This window comes from Colletotrichum acutatum (assembly GCF_030867785.1).
Source record: "Colletotrichum acutatum strain CBS 112980 chromosome Unknown BDZ83scaffold_29, whole genome shotgun sequence".
NCBI lineage: Eukaryota > Fungi > Ascomycota > Sordariomycetes > Glomerellales > Glomerellaceae > Colletotrichum > Colletotrichum acutatum.
The window spans coordinates 37,909-56,601 of record NW_026849023.1 but is presented as its reverse complement, the minus strand read 5'-3'; the positions used below and the strand labels follow the sequence as shown (position 1 = coordinate 56,601).

General features: G+C 55.3%; 4 protein-coding genes across 4 annotated transcripts; 1 reads left to right on the top strand and 3 right to left on the bottom strand.

The window, feature by feature from the left end:
• Positions 1-1,823: 1,823 nt before the first annotated feature.
• On the bottom strand, positions 1,824-3,867 carry BDZ83DRAFT_614685 (WSC domain-containing protein). Its single transcript, XM_060507855.1, is given in 2 exon segments — positions 1,824-3,367; positions 3,380-3,867. The coding sequence occupies 2 exon segments, from the start codon at positions 3,791-3,793 to the stop codon at positions 1,916-1,918; spliced, it is 1,866 nt and encodes a 621-aa protein (XP_060366830.1). The 5' UTR covers positions 3,794-3,867; the 3' UTR covers positions 1,824-1,915.
• Positions 3,846-4,865, bottom strand: BDZ83DRAFT_614684 (uncharacterized protein). Its single transcript, XM_060507854.1, has 2 exons — positions 4,264-4,865; positions 3,846-4,212 (listed from the first exon to the last, which is right to left on the bottom strand). The coding sequence occupies exons 1-2, from the start codon at positions 4,771-4,773 to the stop codon at positions 4,117-4,119; spliced, it is 606 nt and encodes a 201-aa protein (XP_060366829.1). The 5' UTR covers positions 4,774-4,865; the 3' UTR covers positions 3,846-4,116.
• A 1,925-nt stretch (positions 4,866-6,790) lies between these two features.
• On the bottom strand, positions 6,791-9,161 carry BDZ83DRAFT_614681 (nicotinate phosphoribosyltransferase). Its single transcript, XM_060507853.1, has 3 exons — positions 8,500-9,161; positions 7,346-8,405; positions 6,791-7,288 (listed from the first exon to the last, which is right to left on the bottom strand). The coding sequence occupies exons 1-3, from the start codon at positions 8,693-8,695 to the stop codon at positions 7,156-7,158; spliced, it is 1,389 nt and encodes a 462-aa protein (XP_060366828.1). The 5' UTR covers positions 8,696-9,161; the 3' UTR covers positions 6,791-7,155.
• A 914-nt stretch (positions 9,162-10,075) lies between these two features.
• On the top strand, positions 10,076-13,315 carry BDZ83DRAFT_235652 (WD40-repeat-containing domain protein). The gene is made up of 2 exons (XM_060501839.1): positions 10,076-11,202; positions 11,257-13,315. The coding sequence occupies exons 1-2, from the start codon at positions 10,227-10,229 to the stop codon at positions 12,945-12,947; spliced, it is 2,667 nt and encodes an 888-aa protein (XP_060366827.1). The 5' UTR covers positions 10,076-10,226; the 3' UTR covers positions 12,948-13,315.
• Positions 13,316-18,693: the final 5,378 nt, after the last annotated feature.

The following is an 18,693-nucleotide window of genomic DNA, read 5'->3' as shown; positions in this document are numbered from 1 at the left end:
TCAAGACAGTCGTGGGCTTCGTCAACGACGAGGGCGCCAACATTGCACCCCGCAACACGAGCGTCCTCGACTCGACCACAAACGGAATCTGGAACCTGACCGACAGCCAGGTCAAGCAGGTCGCCGGCTACTACCCCAGCAACTCTACTTTCGGCTACGCCAGCCCGGACAACTTCTTCCTGACAACCTTCAAGTCATACATCATGGCCCTCAGCCCGTTCGGGGAGCAAGGCATCACCGGCTCCGAGCGTCTCGTGGGACGGTACATGTCCAAAGCCGTCGGCGAGAACAGGGTCTGGGCATTCCGCTTCAACGCCCCCGGCGTCGGCACAAATTACTCCTCCAGCACCAACCCGTACCCGCTCAACTACGTCGCTCACTCGGCCGACAACAGCTACCTCCAGAACGCCACGGCCGTCATGACGCCCTTTGAGAAGAGCCTCGCGCTCGAGTGGCGCGCCTACATCGGCAGCTTCATCCGCCGCGGCGACCCGAACAAGGAGAAGCTCGCCACCTCGCCCACGTGGCACAGCTACGGCGCCCTGGGGGGCGCGGGAGAGTTTGTCGATTCCCCCGTGAGATTGGTCCCGCAGTTCGCGTACCAGAGTAATGCGAACGCGAGCCTGCCCACGAGCACGCAGCTCGAGGTGTCGCAAAAGGCTCAGCTCGAGAGGGTGGATTGGTGGTTGACGGATGCCATGTTGGATGCGACTCGCGTGTGAAGAAGGAGGAAAGTACCTCGTGCAGCCGTACTCCAACCCTCTCTGCCTGTTTCCGTCCAATGTGTTGGAAAAGAAAAAATTCCCTGAGTCTCAAGGTGTGAAGCGTCACAGCCTTCTATCACGAGCCCAAAGTCTACATATAGTTAATGTTGAATGACTAGTACTTAGCTATCCCAGGTTTCTCCTATCTTGTACTGTGTCCAACTATGGAAATTTCCGAATGTTTAAGTCAGCAAGCCAATCGCACACCAAAGGAACGATAGCACGGGGGGCGTTGAGAGGACGCGGACCAGGGGTGGGTACAGTCTCAAGTTTCTAGACCTTGCGGTTCCATCTCTAACTTCTGCAGGGCTGTCAGAGGGACCGAAGCCCATTGTGTACTGTCGTTCAGGGCATCAGTGAATGGTAAAGTTCCGTGCCCACCACTGCATTTTAGTGGCTCCGGACTCCCCGGGACCGGAGCCCCTCGGCTGCCGATAGAAAGTGGGCCCCGGCCGTCCCCCCCCGCACCCACCGAGACCGAATGGGCTGGCTGCTCAGCTTTACATTTTCGAGGCATACTACATCCATTCTCTTTAGAGATCTCATGCATCGCTTATATTCGTTGTACTTCATCAACGATTTGAAATCAGGTGGGATTCGTAGGAGCTCAAAGTCGGACGCATTGATCACAGTGAGAATGCCATAACCAGTGGAGCCAGTCAGCCAGGTATGTAGATAATACAGTACTGGAACCTGAGCGGCGAGAGAGAGCCTTGATTTATGATTTATATGATCGACTACCGCGGCTTTCATCATTCTTCTGAATCCGATGTTGTGAACAGTGCACTTTCGGGTTCCGAAAATTGTGGTGAATGGAAGAATGAACTTCCCATGCCTTGCTTTTGAACCTTTTACATCTCAAGCTTTCGGGTGTCTTGTTTATATAGTCAAACCCTTCGTTCTCCTGATGAGCCTACCAATGAATTATCACAAAGTGGACGAGCTTGAAGATCAGTCGCAGGGGAATCTTCAAGATGGAACGTTCAAAGTCATGTTTCATTACATTATCTGAGCTCAGGCAATATTCATACGTAATAGCCCGTCTCTTCCCAAAAACTTCCAGTAACCGCAAGTGCTGAACAAGAACCCAGCATTCATGATCATAAGTCATACATCATCATAACTTCGTGATAGCATGGAACTTTTTCCTTCTAAACCTGCGCCTTCGTCAAACAGCCGTCATCACACTCATCTTCTCTATCGCAGATGATACCATCAAACTTTGCGACGGCCCGCCGCCCTATGATGCTGCTGCGCTTCATATTTCGGCTTTCCATCTCTCTTGTTTTGCCACCATAGCGGCTGAGTCCTTCCATAGGGTTGATAAGACCCGGACCCATCATCGGCGAACCTCCTGCACTATTATTGGGAACGGCAGAGTTGACAGGAAGCGCAAGTCCACTGCTGCCAGGCGCCCCAGAGTCCCTTGCTCCCAGACTGCTGCCGTACGCGCCATCAGGACTGCTCTTGGGTAGCGCATTGATGATGCTCTGGATAAGAGAAGCAATGTCGATCTGAGGCTGTGGTGCAGGGTTTGGAGATGTAGGAGGAGTGCTGCTGTCCTGGGGATTTCCTGCCGGGGGTGGTGGAGGCTGACCTTGACCTGGTGTCTGAGGGGGTGATGCCGGCGGTGCGGCAGGAGGTCCAGCAGGAGGTCCCGGGGCAGGATTCTGGGGAGCAGATGGTGGGTTGCCGGCACCTCCGTTGTTTCCGGTGCCGGATCCACTGTTGCCGTTACCACCTCCGGCACCATTGGCAACATCGTCATCGGACGGCAAGCTCAAAGCCTGGCCGGTTTTACTGTAAACGGTGACAGCCCAGTCCCCTCCACAGATGTCGTTTGATTTGCCATCGCAAACTTCGTTGCACATCTCTTCCGGGATGCGTACGGCCAGCTGGAACGCAGTGCCACACCAACACTCCTTGCCGTACTCCGTGCCGGCGAGCTGGAAACCCATGGAGCCACAGTGTGCAATACACTTCTCATTTGACATGCTACCTGTGAAATAGATGGACGGGTCGCCATCGAGTGTTCGAACGGCATAGTCCTTGAAACATCCAAGATACTCCCAGCCAGTAACCTCAGGAGCGGGTTTAGGTCCACGGTTATCCGGAGATCCATTGTCAGATTCTGCGCCAGCGTTGCCAGATCCTGCACCTGCGTTGCTGCCGGCTTCTGGACTTGAAGGGCCGGTGTTGCCAGGTGCTCCGTTGTCACTTGGTGCACCTGAGCCTGAGCCGTTACCAGATCCATTGTTTGAGTTGCCGTTGGCAGGGTTCGCAGGGGAACTACCGTACCCAGCTGGAGGATTTCCGTTAGGTGACGGGGAGGCGGGACTGAGAGGTTGGCCAGGACTGGCTGGAGGGTTTCGATTGGAGGGAGAGAGAGTAGGAGATGCAGCCGGTGGTTCGGGGACGTTGGCAGGGCCACTGATTCCAGAACCATCTCCAGAGCCACCATCAGATCCAGATTGACTCGTGGGTTGGCCGCCAGTGGTTGTGCAAGGCGTTGATGCAGGGTTGCCAGGATTGCCTTTGCCTGCGTTGCCGTTACCAGGATCGTTGTTGCCGTTCCCATTGCCGTTCCCATTGCCGTTCCCATTTCCATTGCCATTGCCATTGCCGCTGCTAGAGTTGTCCGGGCTGGGGTTGGGGGCCGAGCCGGCACCATTTCCTGGAGGGCCGGTGTACTGACCATTGCTCGCCGTTGTGCAAGGCGTAGATGCAGCCGAAGAGCCACCGTTGCCAGCGCCAGAGTTACCATTGCCAGGCGTTCCGTTGCCGTTGTCCCCATTGCCCCCATTGCCATTACCACCGTCGCCAGAAGCGTTGTTGTTGCCACTGTCTCCGGTGCCACCATTGCCGACTCCAGTGGGTTGGGGAGCGACAAAAGCTGTCACAGTCTTGATCACAACGACGGGAGGATCGTTTGCAGCAGCAGGTGCCATGTTGTTGTTGTCGGGAGCACAGTACCAGCCACCTTTGCAGTGGTAGCAAGGCCATCCCATCCCGCAGGGCGCTGGCAGCATTGGGGTTTCCTCTGGGGGACAAAACCATCCATTGAGACACTCTGAACAAGAGTAGCCTCGACCAGGGCAAGGACATGAGCCGGAAGGAGGTTTTGCTGGGGAAGCCGGGCATGCAGGGCATTGAACAACGGCAGGGCAATCGGAAATGGGGATGACTGGTGTGCCTGGTGGTATGTTTCCAGAGGCAGGATCTTGTCCCTCGTCAACTCCGAAGACCGAGCCGCCTGTCTGAGAAGTCGGAGAGGGGCTCTGTCCGTTTCCGCTGTTGGCTGGCACGCCGTTTGGCATGGAGACGGGTGTTCCGGCAGCGACAGTCAACGTTGTCAGGGGGCTGGCTGCAGGAGCTGATGCCGGTGGCGAACCTCCTGCACCGCTACTTGCCTGGTTGGGGGCTTGAGTAGCAGCAGGTGGAGGATTGGCTAGAGTCGTAAGTCAGTACACTGTGTAAATCAAGATAGACTGTCTCTTACCTGGCCTGGGATCCACCGGACTCGAAGATTGCACAGGTGATTGAGGCTGACCTGCTGGGGCAGTATTCTGTGGGTGGCCATTGTTTCCAGGGCCTCCGGCTCCAGCTTGTGTCGAAAGAGAGCTAGCAGGAGGAGTAGCGTTTGCACCACCAGCCGGAGACGATGCTGTTGGGGACGGCTGTGAAGCTCCAGCTGCCGGAGTTGCTGCAGGAGTGGAAAGTTCAGCTTGAGAAGATACAGGAGGGTCGGCTGGGATGACTGCAGAACTCGAAGCTGGTACGTTAGATAAAGGTGCCGCCGGCGTGGCGGGAGGGGAAGACTGCCCAGGGCAAGGAACAGCAATGAAAGTAGGAATCCCGCTCTCATACTTGACTCCAGTACAAAGATTTCCGTCGGTAGGCAAGTCTTCAGGGAGCTGAGGAGCTGTTGTTGGAAGCGGCATAATGACTGAAGCTGACTGCAGAACACTTGCAACCAAAGATGAGAGGCCTGAGACGACTGCGGTGGCATCGACGACGTCAGATACGGCAATCGCTGAGGGAAGGTTGATAACAGCCGAAGGAATATGGCCGACGATGGAGGATACAACGCTGACAAGCACCTCTGGAATGTTGGTGATGATGGAGGCGCCGTTGCCAATAGCCGCAGTGACTTCGGAAACCGGGGGGGTGCCACCGACTTGGGTCGGAAGAGGTACGGGCAGTCCAGACCCGGCAGGCAGAGGAAGAGCAGACCCAACCGCGCTGACGATGCTGTTGACCGCACTCTGGATCGGAGGCAGGAGTCCACCATTGGATCCTTCGACATTCGGGATGGCTGTTGGAATAACGGGGCCGCCGCCAGGCTGGAGTATGGACTCAACCGACGCGGGCACAACATTGGAGACAACTGGTATGACATTTCCAGGGTTGAGGATGGATGGAACCGGAGTTACCACTGCCACAAGTGCTGAACTCAAAGAAGCAAGCAGACTGGGAATGACATGGCCAACTTGAGGAATGACGCCGCCAAGAGGACCTTGCTGTTGTTGGTTGTTGGGAGTGGGTGGTGCAGCCGCAGGGAGAGGAGTAGTGACGGCGGGTTGAGCAGGGTCCGCAATGGTGGTAGTTTGACCACCGCCAAAGATCCATGGAAGAAATTGCCTGGCTTCGACGATATTGTGCCTCTGGGAGAGGGTGGACTCTTCCTGGGATGGTCGAACAGCCTGGGTCACAGCAAAGGCTGTGAAGAGGGCCAAGATGACGAGGGCAATGCCGGCTGCCGTCTGGCTTTGGCGTTGTGAGGGCATCGAGGGCCCAGGGAGCCGCATGATGATAGTTTTTTGTTGCCGAAAACGCACGAAAATAGAATGAGTGGAATGGCGAGAACGTGTTGTGTGTAGAGCACTGCCCGAGGAAATGAAGGTTCCAAAACTTGGGTTCCAAGAAAACGAGCCAAAATTGAAGCGAGAGTGTGATGTACTGGGGAGAATGAAATGTGTACGAGGTGGATGGAAGAGAAGAAGAGATTGAAGTTGGGATGGGATGGGGACGAGGGGATTATATACGGCTCTTCATGTTGGGCATGCCGCTGCTGCTCATTCGCGAAGAGGCGAAAGGCAGGAAGCAAGTGGTGGATGAAGAATGAGAGACGGCCTTCCAGATTTCCATCCAGAAGCTCAAGAGAGCAGGAAGGAATGGATGGTCTGCTATTCTCTGCAGTCATGTGCGGGAAAGAAGAGTACTACGGTAGGCATCGGCATTGCGCATCGTAGTCTTGCCTTTATCTTCGGAGGTGCGCTTACCAGTTCCATTCAAGCAAGTCAAGAACCAGCCCATAAGTGCGTTTACCTTCCTGTTGCGACGTGGGGTATCAGAAGCAGTAAAGTCCGGCCGCAAGAACACTCGAATGAACAACCAAAAAAGGAAAAACAGAAACAAGGGAGGGAGGGGGGATACTGACCTTATAATTCACGCCCCTATTCGGATTCGAACAGCGCGCCCCTCGTTTCCAGCACGGAAGTCATTGGAGTATTTCATTTACTATCGACTCTGCGTCAGAGTCTAACCACCCGGCCAAATGGCCGGATGGGTGCTGGTGACAGGAAAGGTGAATAGGCCCCCGAAGTACCCTCCCACCCTCCTTGGGAGGAAGAAGGCACGTGGAGGCGGGAAGGTGTTGGTAGGGCTGCTTGCAGATGATATTCACCTGCCTCAGTCATCTGACCAAGGGACATTACCTACCTTCCTTGACAATTCGCTCGTTGCAAGAAGGTACTTTTCCGAGGAGGTGCATCTTACTTACCTCACTAATGGATCTGGAAAGTACGAGAGGGACCAGTGCCCTCCGTTCCCGTCGTGAGGCGGGAGGTGCTCTTCCCTTACGACTTGCCAGACATCACCTTCAACTCTTATTACTATAGGTAAGGAAACCTTACATCCTGTTCCTAAGAGGTTGTCAGGTCTGCCTCGGCGCAAACGCTAGGGTAACAAGTTGGAAGTTTCAAGATCGAGATCACACTCGGTTCTACTCTCCCGAAAGAATGTATGGCATTGGACATACCTGGCCATTCTTTTGCCAATCAACGAAATTGTTTAGACACAGATCCCAGGGGCAAGCAGGTAAAAAAAAATTAGAGCCCTTGCCATACCCAAGAGACACACATCTGACGGAGGAGGAAGAAATGTCCAATGCCAATGCTGCTGGCCATATGCCACTGCTTCATTTATCCTATAGGTATCTCGCGAGGTCTACACCTGCTACCGTCATTATCAATGCGTTCCCAATCCCACCATGCCTTCCCACCTGTGTCTCGTAATGCTCGTCTAGGTACTTTCTTGCAATATATTCCTCACTCCTTGGCTCTTGCATAATCTGTCGCCAGACGAGCTCTAAGTGGTACTTGCCACATGTCTATGCCTTGCTTTCGTCCTTGCCCCAACGCTGGGTCTCATCACCACCCTTCCACTCCTTCTCGACGTAACCAAGCTCGCCCTTGACCTTGTTCACCGTCGCCTTGTCACCGGTGTTTTTGCCAATGTTGTCGCTGTATGATCCCGTTAGCAAACTTGCAGCAGAAGAAGCGACAAGGAATGGAACTGACCTGATCTTGATTGCCGGGTTTCCGTTGGCGGAACTCAGCTTGATAACAATATTCAACGGCACCGACTTGGCCCCCGTCTTCAAATGCTTGAAATCATTCGTCAAAAACGTGCCAACACCAAACGTCGGCGTGAAGCCCGCCGCCTCCGAGATGGCCTGGTACTCCAGACACTTTTCAATGTCAAGCGAGTCAGAAAACACCATCGTCTTCTTGTCCTTGATCCCCTGGCTGTCGTAGTACGTCCGCAGCATCTTGACATAATCCGCCGGATCACCACTATCCTGACGCACGCCCTGAAACAGCTCAGCGTACGTCAACAGCCTGGTCCCGTCCGCCGTCTTGAACTTGCTCTCGTCACCATCGAGAGCGTGCACCGGCTGACTAAACGACCTCAAAAACTCCTGCGTGCCAAAGGTGTCCGTCAGGGCAATACCGAGCTTACCGCCGAAGCAGCCGACCCAGTACCGCAGCGCCAGCTCCGTCGCAGCCTTGTAATCGTTGTGAATGGCCGCGATGCCCATGAACCACTCGTGCGCGACGGTGCCCACGGGCGGGATCCCGAATCGCATGGCGAGGTGCACGTTGCTCGTCCCCGTCAGCTTGCCCTTGAGGCCTTTCTTCCCCCCTTCCTTGCTCGCCTTGACGAGGCCGCGGAACACGAGGGCCTGGGTGTGGTAGTCGCGCCGGCGGCGGGTGCCAAACTCGGAAAAGGTGCAGCCGGCCTCGAGCAGGCGCATGCCTTTGGCGAAAGCCTGGTCCTCCTGGCCCTCGTAGCTCCAGTCCGTGTCCATGAAGCGGAAGTAGGCCTCGGAGGTGAGGGCGAGGAGGGGGATCTCGTAGAGGATGGTGTCGAGCCAGGCGCCCTTGATCTCGACGTGGAGGTCGCCAATGTCCGAGTCGGCGCCCGTGTCGTCGCCGACGGGGTGGAAGGTCGCTACGGCTTGCTCTCTCGGCCGCAGGCGGAATTCCTTGAGGAACTGGACGTATTCGTCGGTCAGGTAGGTGCAGTGGGTCTTGAGGAAGCGGTATTCTTCGTCGGAGAGGGAGATGTTGCCGAGCTCTGTTCAGGTGCCGCACGGGGTGAGTCAGTCACAAGTGTTCCGCGTCTCGATAGTGGTGAGCGGGGTTTTGGAGGGGCTTCTCTCTCGACTCACTTCGGATCTGCTCTTGAAGCCAGCTAAAGGCAGCTCTCGAGAGCTTCTTCTCGGGTGTGCGGTTCGTGAATGCGTAGGTAACTGGGACGTCTTTGAAGTATTTGAAGACGGCGCATTGCATCGTCAGCTTGTAGAGATCAGTATCCAAGAAGGATATGACGCCCTCGGGGAAAGGTGACGAGCTGTTGAAATCCATGGTCGCAGATTGCAGTGACGTGTCGGTGGTGGGGTTGGTAGTTGGATTCCGCGCAATCGCTGCAGTATGGGTGTCGCGGTTGCAATGCGACGCAATTAAAGAAGAGAAAAGGGCTGAGTTGGTTGCAAGAAAAGATTGGCAGAAAAAAAAAGAGTCTGCAGGCGAGGTCGAAATGCGCGTGTCACAACGGCGCGATCGTGACAAAGCTCGGAGCAAGGAGGAGGGGGAGGGGGAGGGGGAGGGGTTGTGTACTTGTGAAAGAGGAGGATGACGAATCTGTGGGACTTTTGGCAGCTGCTGCACGACACTCCTAAAACCAGCAAGCTTTCATGCCCAGGAATGTGACGGGACGGAAGCTGATTGATAAGGCACACACTCATGGACTTACGCAGTAGGTTTGCATTCACACTGTCAGATGGGCGAGCGGATGAGCACGAGAGCAGGGGTTGCCAAAGTTCCCATGCGACTTTTAGTTGTCACAGTTTCAACTCGGAGACAAGGAATGAGGGGCTGGAAAAAAAGGGTCATGGATCCCTGGGAAGCTGGGGGACCATCAAGGTAATTGACTTCCTTCTTGGCACGTCTACTGTGTTGACCATATTGAACATGTTGGGTATTCTTACATTGACCGATTGACCATATACCAAGTAATGCAGCACAGAACATAATTAAGTTGAGCCCAAAGCAGAGAGCGCAAGCATGACAACCGTCGGAGTTGGCCGGCGCATCAGTTTTGACGGGCTCCGCGCTTCCCACGACTAGGTAGAACAAGCAGCAGCCATCGTTCCATTTTACTGGCGCGCAATCATCACGTTAGCCTTTGCAGACGGAAAGGGTCCAGCCATGTTTGCAGCCAATAATGCTCTCTGACGCTTTAGGGAACTCTCTGATGCCGTTGCGGAAGACGCCGTGGCTAAGGTAAGGTAAACCTCTGAGGTACACTTACCTTATGTAAGCGAGAGTATGACATAAGCAGCAACAGTAGCGCATTCTTCGCAGAGCGAGGTACCTTGCATAAGGTACCTTATGAAGCCATAGAGCAAATGTTCTTCTTGTAATAGGAATTACAGATATTCTATAAAAATACTAAAGTACCTTATGGTATCGAGTTATCAGCATCATTACTTGCAACCAACTCCTTCAAGAATCAAGACTCAACCAAGACATGCGACTTGGCGCTCTCGTCCTCTCAGATGCGTGCCGCCAGCGGGGTGGAGGGGCACATTGAGCACAGACCACACCTTAATTATTTTTTTGCATCCTCCGACCGCCGACAAAACTTTTTGGCAGCCGTGGATTTTTTTTTTTTTGCCAATGCAGGACGAGCAGAGGTTGCAGGAAAAAAAGAGACGAGCTGCATCACCCGCCAAACCTTGCCAGCCTTACCACCACCACCACCACACCGAACCCCACGAGCTTGCTTTCAACAGCTGCTCCTCGCGAGGTCGATAGGTCCGATCAATCTTGTTACCAATTGACTTCCGAAACCCACGATCGCAAGGCCTCGAGGCCAACCCACGTTCCCTTCGCAATGGACCTCCATCGCTGCCGCTTCGTCCCCTACCCGCCCTCCGCCATCAACGCCCTCGCCTTCTCCCACCCTTCCACCCGCTCAAAGGCTCAAGCGACCGCCTCCCGCCTCGCAGTCGGTCGCGCAAATGGCGACATTGAGATCTGGAACCCGCTAAGCGGCTCCTGGCTCCAGGAGACCGTCCTCCGCTCCGGCTCAGACCGCTCCGTCGACGGCCTCGTCTGGGCCAACGATCCCGACGCCAACTCGGCCTCGCGTCTCTTCAGCATCGGATATACCTCCGCCGTTACAGAATGGGACCTCGAGACCGGCCGCCCCATGCGCCACGCCAGCGGTCAGCACGGCGACATCTGGTGCCTCGCTGCTCAGCCTCCCGCCTCCCCTTCTGATCCCGTCAAGCGCCTCGTCGCTGGTACCATTGACGGCATGCTCGCCATATACTCCATCGAAGACAACGACCTGCGCTTCCAGCGCATGCTTGTCAAGTCTCCCAGCAAGAAGGTCCAAATGGTCAGCGTCGCCTTCCAGTCGCGCCACATTGTCGTCGTCGGCTGCTCCAACTCCACCATCTGCGCCTACGATACGCGCAACGGCAACAAGGTGCGGACCATGACCCTCGGTGCGGACCTGGTTGGAGGAGCAAAGGATATCATCGTCTGGAGCGTCAAGGTTCTGCCTTCTGGGGATATTGTCTCGGCCGATTCGACCGGCCAAGTCTGCATCTGGGACGGCAAGACGTACACGCAGATGCAGCGCATCCAGAGCCACAAGCAGGACGTTCTCAGCCTTGCCACCAGTGCCGATGGTAGCGCCATCATGAGCGGTGGCATGGACCGTCGTACCGTTCTGTACAAGAAGACCTCCGGTGCTTCTGGCGCTCGATGGGGCAAGGTTTGGAGCAGAAAGTACCACGAGCACGACGTCAAGGCCATGGCTTCTTTCGAGAGCAATAAGATGAGCGTTGTTATTTCAGGAGGTAAGATCTGCCATTCTCAAAATGCGTTATGCGCTTGCTAACTAGCTTCCTAAGGCCCTGACGCTTCCCCCGTCGTCCTTCCTTTCAAGGAGCTCGGCCGCGAGAACCACAGAACCCTCTCTAGTCTCCCCCAGTCACCGCCTCTCACCAGTGCCCCGGCAGCAAGATTGGTCGTAGGATGGTGGGACCGAGAAATCCATATTTGGAAGCTGCAAAAGTCCTTTGACGGTCTCTACGGCGAGGACGGCGCCGAGGCCAACGCAGACGCGAACCTCGAGAACAACCGCAAGCTCCTCAAGACCATCCTCGTCAAGGGCGAGTCCAACATCACTTCGGCCGCAATCACCGCGGACGGTTCATTCCTCGTGGCCGCCACCGGCACCGACGTCAAGGCCTTCCACCTGCAGCACCAGAACCCCACAAAGCCCTCGGACGTGAAGCTCGCCTCGGTCGCCGTGCCAAAGACGTTCTCAAACGGTGCTAGCAAGATTATCCTGTCGCCCAACGGCAGCTATATCGCCGCCGTCCAAAAGGGATCCAAGGTCCTCGTCGCCAAGGTTATCCGTGGCGATGACAACACCATCACCATCCAGAAGCCTCGCATCGTCCGTCGCCTGGACCGCAAGACCTCCAAGCAGCAGCCCCAGGCCGGCCTCGGCAACTACGAGAGGACCACCACCCAGCTCGCCTTCTCACCCGACAGCCGTATGCTCGCAGCCGCGGATCTGACCGGCTACATTGACACCTGGGTCCTCGGAAACCCGCAGGACGCCACCTCAGACGAAGGCGACGACGAAGCCGCGTCATCAGACTCTGACAGCGAGGATTCGTCAAGCGAGGACGACACCTCCTCAACCGAGAGCTGGATTCGTAACCCCCGCGCAGCCCTCATCCCCAGACTCCCCGCACCGCCCGTGGTGCTCTCCTTCTCAGACGAGACCGTCGCCGCCACCGACGGTGCCCCGACGACAGACTACACCCTCGTGGCCGTCACGACGGCGTGGCACATCCTCGCCTTCCACCCCGTCGCCGGCTCCCTCACCTCGTGGTCCCGCCGCAACCCCATCTCCAGACTCCCCGCCACCATCCGCGACACCCGCGACCTGGCAAAGGGTCTGCTCTGGCAAGGCCCCCGCATCTGGATCTACGGCGTCTCCTTCCTCTTCATGCTCGATCTTTCTCAGGACCTCGGCATCCCTTCAGGCTCAGCGGACCAAGATCCTACCGCCCTCGTACCGCATGCAGCCGGCACGAAGCGCAAGCGCAGAGGCGGCCCCGAAAGCGGAGCCGGCGCCCGGATGGAGGTCGGCGCGATCGTTCCGCAGCAGGTCGACCGCTTCGTCGGCTCCAAGGCCGGCGGCAAGGAATGGCAGGACGACATTGAGAAGAACGCCCCCGTCAAGGACGAGGACGCGATGGACGTTGACGGTGCTGAATCCAGCGACTCCGACGACGAGAACGAGCGGGAGAATGCTAGCGATAGCGAGGGCGGCGAGCTCGCGGCCCTGCGGAACCGGAACCGCGAGACGCAGACGGAGGCCGGCGCCGAGGGGAAGACGAGGTGGTGGTATACGTACAAGTACCGCCCCATCCTGGGCATAGCGTCCCTTGCTGGTGCTGCGGGAGCCGGAGCCGACGGAGAGGAGGTTGAGACTCCTTCGCTTGAGGCTGTTCTTGTTGAGAGGCCTATTTGGGAGGTGGATCTCCCTGCGAGATACTTTGGTGCCAACGAGTGGGAGAGGTGAAGGGGGACTGTTGTCTCTGTTTGAGGTACCTTGTGTGTAGTGGACGTTGGAAAAAACGGTGAAGAGATGGAATTAGGCTTGGAGGGACGGACTAGGCCCGGTGGACTTAGGGGGAGAGTGGACGTTGACACGTCGAGCCATGAGGTCACCTGGAGTTACTACTGTTGGTCTGAAAATGTTCAGGCAGCCAGTAGTTCGTTGTCTTACATCCATCTCCCGACCTACTCGACGAGGGTACCGCCCAAGATTCCAAGTTTAGTCTGCACATGTCGCATTAGGTACCTATCTCGGTTCTCTTCCGGCGCTACTTGTTCCTAGGATCTGAAAATCTTTCTTGTGTAAGGGGTACTTGAGGTAGACAAAAAAAGACAGCATCGAATGGATGTAGATGGAACTTTTTATTTACTGTACATTTTCTCTTATATTGCCTACATCACTCGCTTCAACTAGTGCTCCTGGGTTGGTTGGTTCGATCACTCCCGTCTCGCCAATCATCTTTGTATCCCGCGATCCTAACAAGACGGGATATTTCAACACGTTCGTTGGAGTTTGGCTTTTCCAAGCCGAATGTCCTCGGTCGAGAAATCAGGAGTAGGTATGTATGTACGAATACCTCTTCTGCGGAGATGAGAAGAGCAACATGTCTGCAGGACGAACACGAGGACGTACGAGGGCGCATAACTCGGTCGCGTGCGTGTATTGGTAGGTGAACAGGAAGTAAAAAAGGGCCGCGCAATGCCTTCGTTGTCAAAATATCTTGGCAGCGAGGCAGTGACCAGATTGGATAGGGTTATGTGGTATATGCTTACGAGCCTAGCCTTGATTCAACATAGACTGCCAAGCAAAACAAAACTCGTCAGAGAACCACCTATGCGAATACATGTATTCTTTGCTGAGCTAATTGCTCTATCGGTTGAGTTTCCGTATACCTGTCTTCCCCTTCTCTTCGATCACTCAGTCGGTCTTCATTTTTTCTGGAACAGGGATGGAAATAGATAGATAGGTCAAGTTGAGTTTTCAACAAGTCTTGTGACAAATGAGCGCACTAGGAAAGTGAAGATTTTATTTCTGGTAGCTATATGCGAAAACACCAAATGCCACTCCCACGAATCGATCATCACGACATCGGGATGGTGTTTCCATACAGACATCGATACACTTCACAACATCAACGTAGATAAACTCAACACATCAAGTCACCACACCACTCCCACAGAAACCTCCTCGCTAGTCTCCACGGATACCTACGAATACTCCATCAGACATGGCATCCGAAACACTCTCTCACCTTTCCCTTCCCGCATCGGGTAGCCAGTCCACATTACCCATCCTCGGAATATGGGCACCACCACCTACCTCCCAAAACACCAAGCGAGAAAAAGCTTGTCTCACACATCCGTAAATCGCCCACATCGCCCACTTCGCCTAACAACAAACGAACAAACCTTCAAATTGCCCATGCCGTACAGCCGGTGTCGTTTATCACATACTGGATGTTCAACCCAGCGAGGCTACCTACCTTACCTAACCACAGCCAGGACCAGGACAAGGACCCCCGTTTTACCCGCTCCTCTCTCGGTGTCGCCTACCTAAGCGTGCTACCTTACGGATATTCGTCCCTCCACCTCCTAGCCTGCCTGCCTCTCTCTAGTCTCTCCACCCTCCGTGACGTGGGGTGTAGTAGCGAGACGAAAAACGAGTGCCCCCGACATTGAGCCAGCCCAACACGAGAGCGAGGTGGCAGTATGGGTACCTCTTACTCCATACTCCGTTGCCATATGATGTAGGTATCCGTATCTGTAAACGCTAGGCTTAGACGACCCGAGTATGTCCAGGATAGAACAGCGAGAATGTACGTGATGCCCTCGCTCTCGGCCCATCTTCCTCCCGTACCGCGCGTCTAAGCCTCTAGAGAAGCAGAGCTTACCCGGAGCAAGTGCCCGCGTACCCGCATGGTAGGTGAATACACCGGCCGGCTTGTAAGACGGACAAACGGTAAGGCTGTTCGGTCCATCAGTCACTCGACCATGCCTGCTGACTTGGCCACCTAGAGCCGTCAAGAAGCTCACAAGCGAGGCCATCGAGGGCACCTGGAGAAGTAGGTATATGTGTTGACCGCTGGCACGCCTTGGGCTTCATCCTCTGTTGCTTGTGTGCTCGATACTCGCCAGCAAAGCGTCGTCCAGAGTCCAGAGCCATGAGTCCATCCAAAAAGGCAAAAGACAAACCCAGTTTCCCTTGCTCTCCCACAACCTACGTGCCATCCGGTATCGAAAGCCAAAACTTACGCTATCGACGCCACGGGTATCGGGATCGAGGACACACCAGACGGAGCCAGAGCCGCGTAGCCCAACACCAAGTCAAAGCTAGAAACCAGAAACCAAACCAGGCTTACGTAGTTTAAGCTTCAACCTCGCCGTCGAGGCCAACCCTGTCGGGGAGTGTCAAAGTCTCTCTCTCCCTCTCTGTCTCCATCCGTTCACGCCATGCTGTCAAACGCCGGGCCACTCGACCAACCTTGACGCCTTGATAGCCTCGCTTGTTGCCGTGTCTCTCTAACCCCCGCCAGCCGGAGTCTCCTCCTGCGTCTTCGCATCATGAACCCCACGAAGCCTGAAGGGGGATATGACGATGGACGGAATAGATCATAACGGCGGCGACAGTCCGACAGGCAAGGGGACCTGTAGGACAAGGCACCGAGAAAGAAAGACTGACTTCGGTCTTCCTCCACGTTCCCCCACGACCCGTTGTCCAAGAGTGTGCGTCATCTTCTAATCTCAAAACACCAGATCACTCTCCCCGTGACGCGAGGCTCGTGTACGGCTTGCACGCGAAAGCCGCGCTGGGCCGAACCACGCTGCTGCAGTGCTGACATTGTCAAGAAGCAAGAGTCAGGCGCAAAGAAAGAGCCTCACTCACTTTGACGTTGCTGTCGTCGGCCCTCTAACACGGGGGCGAGGGGGATGGAGGTCCAATATCCGCTTGGCGTCGTGGCCTGAGTGGATTCTCATTCTTCCTCCAACAAAGTCCCCCCGAGCCCCGAACGGCACCGCCGTCCCGTACGAATACAGAGACCCATACCCTCTAGTCTTTCGGTAAAGAACCAGGTGTAATATACGCCCAACCCCGGTCAAGGCCACGGGTAACTAACCTATCAACCAGCTTCAATCAGCATATTCGGCAAGATCAAAAACAAAAGACCGGATGAAAAAGAACCGGGGCTCTGGATAGAAGTTGGTCCAGATATCCCACCGGGATTCGTTGTATTGCTCAGCCCAGGGCACCCTTCTTTGTCCAAAGACCCAATACCTTAATATCTCGCCTGCGGACGAGAGCGAGCAAGGCGGCTGAGAGAGGTTTAGAGGGCGGGCATCGAATGACACTAGCCCAAATTGTCTAGACGGTCGTCGTCCTTCTCAAGTCTGATCTGCATCCATGGGGGGAACGGCGAGGGACGGAAGGGGGTCCAGGGTACGCGCGTCCCGCTCGAGGTTTCTTCTGGCCGCCCCCCTCCCTTATGTACCAACGACGATGGACCGGGTCAGACCACGCAAAGAGCCCCGGCAGGGTGGGTAGCAGGGCCTAGAGAAACACAAAGCATTTCGACGACAACGGCATCTGCAGACAGAGCTTTGGCTTGCCGTCTGCTCCTCTCATCGAGTCACGGAAGGTGACTAGGCGATGAGTGTTGTGGCTTGACTATCCCAAGGCTGGTCTATCCGGAAGAATCTGAAGCGCGGCTAACGTGTAATTGCGACTGCAAAAGGGTACCCGGAAACTTGGGGGCGGGGCGCCTGCGGGCAGCGGTGAAGGGGAAACGAAAAGGCAACTAAGATTCAGAGGCACGAAACCTTGGACGAATCAATGGTTCGTCATCTCGACATTTGGGATCATGGCCAACCCGGTTTCACAGGTCAAAAGAAGGGGGGAAATGGGGGCCAAGAGGATGATCGAAGACGTAGCCCGGGGCGGAGTCCAATATGATTTGGACGTGCTGGAACTGAGAGTGCTGGAAGTAGACGACACTTCTTGTGAGAGCATGAGTCGCGATCTTGCACACTCGTGACAAGGCCGGGTTGATGAGCAGGATGCTAGGAAGAGGGATTCGTAGCCCTTCTCATTTTGAAGTTCGCGTAAATCGGAGTCCGGCTCTCTCAGTCGGGATGAGGACGATCCAATCATATCCCCGGTTCCATCGGGCTATGCCGACTCTGGACCAGGTACAACTCGATGCCTGTGTCTTCATAGGGTCGGGGGCCCATAGGAGACTTCCGAGGTCGTTAGCACTCGTTCGTCCCATTATGGAATGAAATGCCTTCATCGTGCAACCTTCCCACTGGCGGCATGTCACAACAGCCTAGTCAACTGGGTGTTTCGACCGAGACGTTTCGTTTCCGTGTCTTGAAAAAGGTCAACCATCTGAGCGACTGAAAGCATTCCGCACACATTCGATTCCTCAAAACACCAACCAGCCCGAACGAAAATATGAAAGATCCGAACTCTGCAGACGGGAGGTGGGAGGAGCGTAATTGGCCGGTCACGATGCAGGCCCCCTTGGCAACTCTGCCGAAAGCCGACATGGACTGATGGAATGAGAGGTTTCTTGAGCCCCAGGACGCTTTGGTACCTGTAGGTAAAGTAGCAGTTCAGTATTAAGGTGTTTCCGTGCCCACCCCCTCGCTGGAAGCTCTGCAGTTTTGCTCTCTAATTTGTGAATAAGGCATTATGGAGAATTGCAGAGTCGCTTGTCTGCGACCTTGTAGGAAGTTGTGGCAGTTCGAGACGAAAGGAGTGCAGTCTGATGTGGGGTGGCAACGGGTTTGGGAACAACACGCAAGCCACCATTGGAGCGCCGATGTGAGACAAGGTGGATGACGCGTCACTGAGCCGCTAAGGCCCACGCCCCCAGGGTCAAGGGGGGGTCGTCGCATCGGGCACGCACCAAGAACTTGTGTGCCAAAGAAAGCCATCGTGGATGTCGATCAGGTCCTCTGTTCCAGACTCTGGGGAGTTTAACCTGGAGAACGGGTCCCCAAGAAGGGCAACTGTGAGATTTGGAATCGTCGGGACGCAAACCGCAACAGATATTGATATCCTTGCTGCTGTTGGTGATAGTATCAATATGCCCAGCCGGGGAGGTGCCAAGAGTCGAGCATGGCCAGAATGGTAAGAATCGGGCTTGATGGCGCCGAGCGGGTACAATTCGCGGCGTACTGAGTCACGGACGCCATTTGGGCTTCTGCTCTAGCACGTCGCCCGTTGACTCGTCATCCATCTGCCTGAGGATGATTATCTTCATCAAGATGCCGTCTGAGGAATACAAACTCGCTTGGTTCGTCTCATCAAAGTCAATCAATTCGTCCAGCCTGTGCGAGTCGAGTTAAAGGGGCGAGACGTTGGCATGCCGCATACGACAGCAGCAGTGTGTACCGCTGTACATGGGCCTGTGAACATTTGAGTTTACGAGAACGATTGACGAGCCCACCTGTTTACGCAAGCACACGTAACAGACAGGAGGATTTGACGTGGGATCAGACCTGGATCGGGCGAGGATCTCTTGGGATTGGAGAGTCTATCAATCATGGTTCAGGGCGGCCGCTAGAAGATTTCGGGAAGACCTGGCCCGCCGAAGAAGCTCCAGGAGGTTGTCGTCCATGAAGTTTGTCCGAAAGACGGGCGTCGATAAGGTAGTACGGCTTGCGGCCTACAGACGAGGCTGTAGTCGTTCATCAGGTCAACCAACTTG

Excerpts from the sequence above, each read along its gene's own strand:
- BDZ83DRAFT_614685 (XM_060507855.1), bottom strand. The coding sequence starts at position 3,793 with ATGCTGCCAGCGCCCTGCGGGATGGGATGGCCTTGCTACCACTGCAAA.
- BDZ83DRAFT_614684 (XM_060507854.1), bottom strand. The coding sequence starts at position 4,773 with ATGCCACCGCAGTCGTCTCAGGCCTCTCATCTTTGGTTGCAAGTGTTC. Across the intron at positions 4,213-4,263 it reads TCCGGTGGATCCCAGGCCAG|CCAATCCTCCACCTGCTGCT; the intron begins GTAAGAGACAGT and ends TTACGACTCTAG.
- BDZ83DRAFT_614681 (XM_060507853.1), bottom strand. The coding sequence starts at position 8,695 with ATGGATTTCAACAGCTCGTCACCTTTCCCCGAGGGCGTCATATCCTTC. Across the intron at positions 8,406-8,499 it reads GCTTCAAGAGCAGATCCGAA|AGCTCGGCAACATCTCCCTC; the intron begins GTGAGTCGAGAG and ends GCACCTGAACAG. Across the intron at positions 7,289-7,345 it reads AACCCGGCAATCAAGATCAG|CGACAACATTGGCAAAAACA; the intron begins GTCAGTTCCATT and ends GGGATCATACAG.
- BDZ83DRAFT_235652 (XM_060501839.1), top strand. The coding sequence starts at position 10,227 with ATGGACCTCCATCGCTGCCGCTTCGTCCCCTACCCGCCCTCCGCCATC. Across the intron at positions 11,203-11,256 it reads GAGCGTTGTTATTTCAGGAG|GCCCTGACGCTTCCCCCGTC; the intron begins GTAAGATCTGCC and ends TAGCTTCCTAAG.